We start from the raw sequence: 7435 nt of genomic DNA, 5'->3' as shown, positions 1-7435 counted from the left end.
AATGACACAACTATATTTTATGATAAGCTTTTTAGGTCAGAAATATGGGTGAGCTCAACTGATTTTTTGATGTGGGTCACACAAGGCCAAAATCAAGTCAGCAGGCTTTACCTGGAGGGTTGAAAGAGACACCAGGTTGTCGGCAGAATTCAGTTCACGAATTCCATGGACTGAAGTTCCTATTTCTTTCCTGGTTTTGGCTGGGAGTTGTTTTCAGCTTTAGGAATCACCCACAGTCTCTGGCTCACAGACCCATGCCAGCAATGGTGGTTTGAGTCTTTGTGATATCTGCTGCTGCTGCTAAGTCGCTTCAGTCATGTCCGAATCTGTGCGACTCCATAGACAGCAGCCCACCAGGCTCCCCCGTCCCTGGGATTCTCCAGGCAAGAACACTGGAGTGGGTTGCTATTTCCTTCTCCAATGCATGAAAGTGAAAAGTGAAAGTGAAGTCGTTCAGTCGTGTCCGACTCCTAGCGACCTCATGGACTGCAACCCACCAGGCTCCTCTGTCTATGGGATTTTCCAGGCAAGAGTACTGGAGTGGGTTGCCATTGCCTTCTCCATTGTGATGTCTATATTACCTTAAAAGACCTTTCCTTTCTGCCTCATCATAACTGCCTACAGCTGGAGAAGTTTCTCTGCGTTCAAGGATTCATGTGATTAGGTTGAGCCCACCTGAATAATATACGATACCCAAGGCCTTTTAAGGTCTATAACTTTGTTCATCTGTCCAGTCCTTTTTGCCACATAATGTATTCACAAGCTCCAGGGATTATGAGATCATCTTCGAGGGGCCAGTCTGTCTATCCCAGGTACTTAGTGCACTTTGTGACATGAGTTAAGAAATGTAACAAACTGGCTAATATTACCATATCTATTAAAAACATGACCTCAGGAAGGACAAGTGCCAGGGGAACGGGGTTTCACGGTCTCTTTAGGCACTATAGTCAGATTTTCTTCTGAATGATGGGTGTGTTTTTGTTGTTTGTTCCTGCTCAATATTTGAATTTTCTACAGAAAGATTCTAAGTAACATCACGTGGGTTTTTCTTTCACTCCTTGCCTGAATGCACTGTCAGAAGAAAAGGGTAGAATAATTGGTCTATCCTGGGTTATAGGATCATCTCACTCTGTGGATGTATAAATTTGAGAAAATCAGTTTTCCAAGGGATTTGGAGTGTAATTATTCAAAGACACATGAAGGAGGAATAACACGAGCAACAAATGTTCACAAAATATGAATATTAAATCAACACTTTAACAAAATAATCCTGTAAAAAAAATTCATTTCTCCTTTGCCAAATAAGACTAAACCTGAATCATCCCAAGAGTTTTCTACCCTTTTCAGAAGCATTTCCAAGGAAATAATTGCTTTATGTTCCCTGTAACATCTGGCAGCCTGGACAATCAAGAAACTCCTTAAAGTCCATTGTTTGATCATGTAGCACAGTAGTTCAACTTCTCTTTCATAATCATTTTGTGTATACTACAAAAGAGAATCAAAGTATTTTCTAAACACTCTTCCCATAGCTGCCTTCACCTCCTTGTTCTGCAGGCTATAGATGAGAGGATTCAGCATGGGAGTGATCACGCTGTATTGCAAGGAGAAGATCATCTCCAGGGCAGAAACTGAGGTTGGCAACAGATAGCTGAGGAAACCTGAGCCATAAAACAAGATCACAGTAGTGAGGTGGGAGGAGCAGGTAGAGAAGGCCTTACTTCTGCCCGAAGTGGAGCTGATGCTTAGAACAGTGGAGACAATGCAGGCATATGAAGAAGCAATCATCACAAAGGTTCCAAAAAAATGCAAGACAGAAGAGCAGAGCAGGAGCATGAAATTGGTGGAGGTATCAGAGCAAGACAGAGGGAAGAGAGAAGACAGCTCGCAGCTGAAGTGGGGAATAATTTGGTCCTCACAGTAGTCTAAATTGACCGCCAGGAGGATGTTGATGAGAGCATCCACAAAGGCCAGGCTCCAGGAGGCCCACACCAGCCCAACACAGAGCTGGTTATTCATCACCTGGCCGTAAAGCAGAGGGGAGCTGATGGCTACGTAGCGGTCATAGGCCATCACAGCCAGCAGACAGGCCTCAGTGCCCCCAGTGGTAAACACAAAGAAGGCCTGAGCCAGGCAGCTCTCTACACAGATGGTTTTACTTTCAGAAAGTAGATTTTCCAGCATCTTGGGGACTGTGACAGATGAATGGCAGAGATCCAGAAAGGAGAGCTGTCTCAAAAAGAAGTACATGGGTGTGTGGAGGTGAAAATCAGCCCTCAGCAGCAGCAGCATCAAGAAATTTCCCATTAGAGTGAGGAGGTAAATCAGAAGGAACAGCACAAAGAGTACAGCCTGAATATGTGGGTCAATAGATAGCCCAAGGAGAACGAACTCATTGATAGCACTATGGTTTTTCATTATCATATAGAGAAGTGTTCTTTCTGGAAAACAAAAAAAGAATATCCACATCAAAAGTCCTTTAATGCTTCTCCGTTACCCCAGCACCTAGATCTTACTCTGCATAAATGTTTTCTTCATTACTGTCCCACAATCCATATTCAGATACTTAAAAGCTCACTTCCTGGTCATTATCATATCATAAATGTTTTAAATCAGCCAATTACTATTTTTTTAAATAAAATCTTTTTTTGAACTAGAGTACTTTTATATGGCTCATAGTGATACATTTGAAAAGGAAAGTCTACTGACATTAGAGGAGGATGAAGAAAAATTTCAAGAGTGAATTACTTGAGAAACAGAGCATTAAATCCAGGTGAAAAGGACTTAGGTAGAAGCAGGGGCACTTTGTCTATTCTGTATCTGGGAGGGAAGGTCATAAGTGGAGGAAGTTAAGGGAATTTCCATTCGATTGCTTCCATTTGTTTTCAATAAAGCATAAATGAATTCATTGGTTATACATGTGAATGTCTGTGAGCATGCCCATAGGAACACAAGAAATTATAAAGACATGATAATAATGAAATTAACTGTTCAGTCATGAAGTATAGGTGAAAGTGAAGTTTAAGAAACCATTAGACAGTAGGAGGACAATGTGATAAGAAGGGAATTTAGAGACTGAATATGAAATTATATTGCTTTGGATTTTTCTTGTTTTAAATCTCTCGTTTTACTTAGTGGCATCATTTATCATTTAATTTTAAAATATATTAATACAATTACAGAAAATTAAAAAAAAAATAGTAGCCTAGATTATCATGCCCAGTGATATTTTAGGTGGGTTTTTGTAGGCAATGCTATGAGTACAATGAGTCATGAGAAGCTGTTTCCCAGTAACAGAACAATGCTCTGGATAGATACACCATTCTCATCCTAAAACCAATATATCCAAAAATATATATAGTCACCACATGTATCTAAGTCATTTTGGCAAGTTTTAAGGTTCCACATGGTTAGTTAAACTCTATTCTCACACTTTAAATAAGACTTGAGCATGTATCCCTTTGATATTCTATATATGGGGTCAATATACAGAAGAGCTGAGTCTCAATGTAACTATTCCATACTCTGGACTCAATCTTGAGACCCATCCTGGCCTTTGATGTTCTAATTAAACACTAGCTCACTTAGTTCACCATTTCTGAAGACTCAGAAACCTATCCTTTTGTCCATTCGTTCACTAAATAGCTGAGTTTCCCAGCCCACCTGAGGAACAATACCCACTTACCTGAATTCTCAGTTAGTGGTACACTGGTGTGTACCAGATCCAGCAAGTGATAAAAATGTTTAGCTTGTGAAGTCAACATTGAGAATACTGCTGTGGGGAAAAAATAGAAATCATATTGAAAGTTAACACTTAGGATAGAAATTCAACACTAATAATGTAAAGTGACAAAATGTGGACCATATCTGGACATCTGTTGACAGTAATTTGGCCTCAGGGTAAGGGAGATAATTTCTTAAATTCTTCTTCTTTCACTCTGTGTACAGCAACATTGTGCATGGGGGCTCCCAGTGCTCATTCTGAAATCAACCCAGAGCAAAGCAACTTGGAAGGGAACGCAAGTAAGTGTTCACAGTAGCCAGGGATAAGGCTTTCTCTTCCTCTTGGTTACCAACAAACACAGTTCAACTAACTAGATCGAGAGATTCCATGAATTGTAGAAAGAAACTCAACTTTGCCTCAAGGCAATACCTTACACAGAAATTAACACTGTGATAAAAGTTAATGCTAGGGGTTTGATTTCATAGCAAGTTTTTTCTTTCAGGTTATTTTGAGATTCTCAGAGCAATCTTTTAAAAATATAATTAAGGAGTGATGTTAGCAAGATGGTGGGCTGGGAGGTCCCTGTCTTCATCCTCTCCAGAGAAGCACTAATTTGGCAACAGTCTATGGATTAAAAATACCTTTATGAAAGATTTAGAATCCAAGTAAGAGACTATAGCACACTGATGGAACACAGAAATGAGAAAAGACATAATTGAAAGGGTAGGAAAAAAGTTTTACTTTACCTATGTCACCCCTTTCACAACTCAGCACAGAAGAGCATGGAAAAAACCCACCTTTGGTCTGAGTTCTTCTATGGGGGAAAGAGAGAACAACACACTAGCAGATGCCAGCAGCAGGTGTACTTGCCATGGACCCCAGCACCGAGCCTGCTTATTAATGGTTCTAGAAACCAGGCCCACCTGCAACCCCCTAAAGCAGATCTGCCTGTGAACCTTGGCATCAGGCCTACCCACCTATACACCTTAGGACTTGGCAAGCCCATGTGAAACCCTGGCACCAAGCCTGCCTGCTAGTGAACCCCAGCATAAGGCTGGCACACATACCTCACCAGCTCCTGCTCACGGTCCCCACCAACCAGCCCACACAGATCTCAGGCAAAATTAACTGGTAAAGAACTTTCTTTGCTGAAGCCAGACTATAAAGACTCAAAGAAGTGACTCCTCCTTGAAAGGTACATACACTAATGCAAGGTTACAAGGATCAAGAGGAATCAGGCAAACATAACACCAACAAAAGAACAAGATTTATCAAGCTACCGACAGTATTCTTCATAGAGCTACAACAAATAATTTCACAATTTGTATGGAAATACAAAAAACCTCGAATAGCCAAAGCGATCTTGAGAAAGAAGAATGGAACTGGAGGAATCAACCTACCTGACTTCAGGCTCTACTACAAAGCCACAGTTATCAAGACAGTATGGTACTGGCACAAAGACAGAAATATAGATCAATGGAACAAAATAGAAAGCCCGGAGATAAATCCACGCACATATGGACACCTTATCTTTGACAAAGGAGGCAAGAATATACAATGGATTAAAGACAATCTCTTTAACAAGTGGTGCTGGGAAATCTGGTCAACCACTTGTAAAAGAATGAAACTGGACCACTTTCTAACACCATACACAAAAATAAACTCAAAATGGATTAAAGATCTAAACGTAAGACCAGAAACTATAAAACTCCTAGAGGAGAACATAGGCAAAACACTCTCTGACATACATCACAGCAGGATCCTCTATGACCCACCTCCCAGAATATTGGAAATAAAAACAAAAATAAACAAATGGGACCTAATTAAACTTAAAAGCTTCTGCACATCAAAGAAAACTATTAGCAAGGTGAAAAGACAGCCTTCAGAATGGGAGAAAATAATAGCAAATGAAGCAACTGACAAACAACTAATCTCAAAAATATACAAGCAACTCCTACAGCTCAACTCCAGAAAAATAAATGACCCAATCAAAAAATGGGCCAAAGAACTAAATAGACATTTCTCCAGAGAAGACATACAGATGGCTAACAAACACATGAAAAGATGCTCAACATCACTCATTATCAGAGAAATGCAAATCAAAACCACTATGAGGTACCATTTCACACCAGTCAGAATGGCTGCGATCCAAAAGTCTACAAATAATAAATGCTGGAGAGGGTGTGGAGAAAAGGGAACCCTCTTACACTGTTGGTGGGAATGCAAACTAGTACAGCCACTATGGAGAACAGTGTGGAGATTCCTTAAAAAACTGGAAATAGAACTGCCTTATGATCCAGCAATCCCACTGCTGGGCATACACACTGAGGAAACCAGAAGGGAAAGAGACACGTGTACCCCAATGTTCATCGCAGCACTGTTTATAATAGCCAGGACATGGAAGCAACCTAGATGTCCATCAGCAGATGAATGGATAAGAAAGCTGTGGTACATATACACAATGGAGTATTACTCAGCCATTAAAAAGAATACATTTGAATCGGTTCTAATGAGGTGGATGAAACTGGAGCCTATTATACAGAGTGAAGTAAGCCAGAAAGAAAAACAGAAATACAGTATACTAATGCATATATATGGAATTTAGAAAGATGGTAACAATAACCCTGTGTACGAGACAGCAAAAGAGACACTGATGTATAGAACAGTCTTATGGACTCTGTGGGAGAGGGAGAGGGTGGGATGATTTGGGAGAATGGCATTGAAACATGTAAAATATCATGTATGAAACGAGTTGCCAGTCCAGGTTCCATGCACGATACTGGATGCTTGGGGCTAGTGCACTGGGACGACCCAGAGGGATGGTATGGGGAGGGAGGAGGGAGGAGGGTTCAGGATGGGGAACACATGTATACCTGTGGCGGATTCATTTTGATATTTGGCAAAACTAATACAATTATGTAAAATGTAAAAATAAAAAAAAAAAGGAACAAAATTAAAACTCCAGTACCTGACCCTTTGTTAGAATTCAAAATAATTCTAAGAACTCAAAATAATTGTCTTAAAGGAACTCAGTGAACTGTAAGAGAACACAGATAACTGAACAAAATCAGGAAAGGGATACATGAGCAAAATAAGAAGTTCAGTAAAGAGACAGAAACTGTAAAAAAGGACCAACCAAATATTTTCGAACTGTAGAATACAATGACTGAACTGCAAATTAAATAAAGACCTTCAACAGCAGACTTGACCAAGTAGAAAAAAGTAATCTGTGAACTTGAATATAAATCAATTTATATTATCCAATCATCCGGGGTTCAGGATGGGGAACACATGTATACCTGTGGCGGATTCATGTTGATGTATGGCAAAACCAATACAATATTGTAAAGTAATTAACCTCCAATTAAAATAAATAAATTTATATAAAAAATAAATTATCCAATCAGAGGAATAAAAAGAAAAAAATGAAAACCAGTGAAAAAAGTCTATGGCACATATGAGACTCCATCAAGCAAATCAATATATACATCAATGGTGTCCCAGAAGGAGAAGAGAAAGAAAAACGGGCAGAAATGTTACTTAAAGAAATAAATGCTGAAAACACCTAAATCTGAGGAAGGAAATGGACATCCAGATTCATGATGCACAACAAATTTTAAATAGGTTGAATACAAAGAAGTCTACACTGACACATTATAATCAAATGTCAAAAGTCAAAGAAAGAATTTTGAAAGCAGCAGGAGAAAATCAACT

At 39.5% G+C, this 7435-nt stretch overlaps 1 protein-coding gene across 1 annotated transcript; it reads right to left on the bottom strand.

The window, feature by feature from the left end:
* Positions 1-1485: 1485 nt before the first annotated feature.
* LOC139183022 (olfactory receptor 8S1-like) lies at positions 1486-2487 on the bottom strand. The gene has a single exon (XM_070788750.1). The coding sequence runs from the start codon at positions 2464-2466 to the stop codon at positions 1486-1488; it is 981 nt and encodes a 326-aa protein (XP_070644851.1). The 5' UTR covers positions 2467-2487.
* Between the last annotated feature and the right edge of the window lie 4948 nt (positions 2488-7435).

This window comes from Bos indicus, chromosome 5, assembly GCF_029378745.1.
Source record: "Bos indicus isolate NIAB-ARS_2022 breed Sahiwal x Tharparkar chromosome 5, NIAB-ARS_B.indTharparkar_mat_pri_1.0, whole genome shotgun sequence".
Taxonomy (NCBI): Eukaryota; Metazoa; Chordata; class Mammalia; order Artiodactyla; family Bovidae; genus Bos; species Bos indicus.
This window is presented reverse-complemented; position numbering and strand designations above follow the sequence as displayed.

Bases quoted from the DNA above. Each gene is read 5' to 3' on its own strand.
- LOC139183022 (XM_070788750.1), bottom strand. From the start codon at position 2,466: ATGTGGATATTCTTTTTTTGTTTTCCAGAAAGAACACTTCTCTATATG.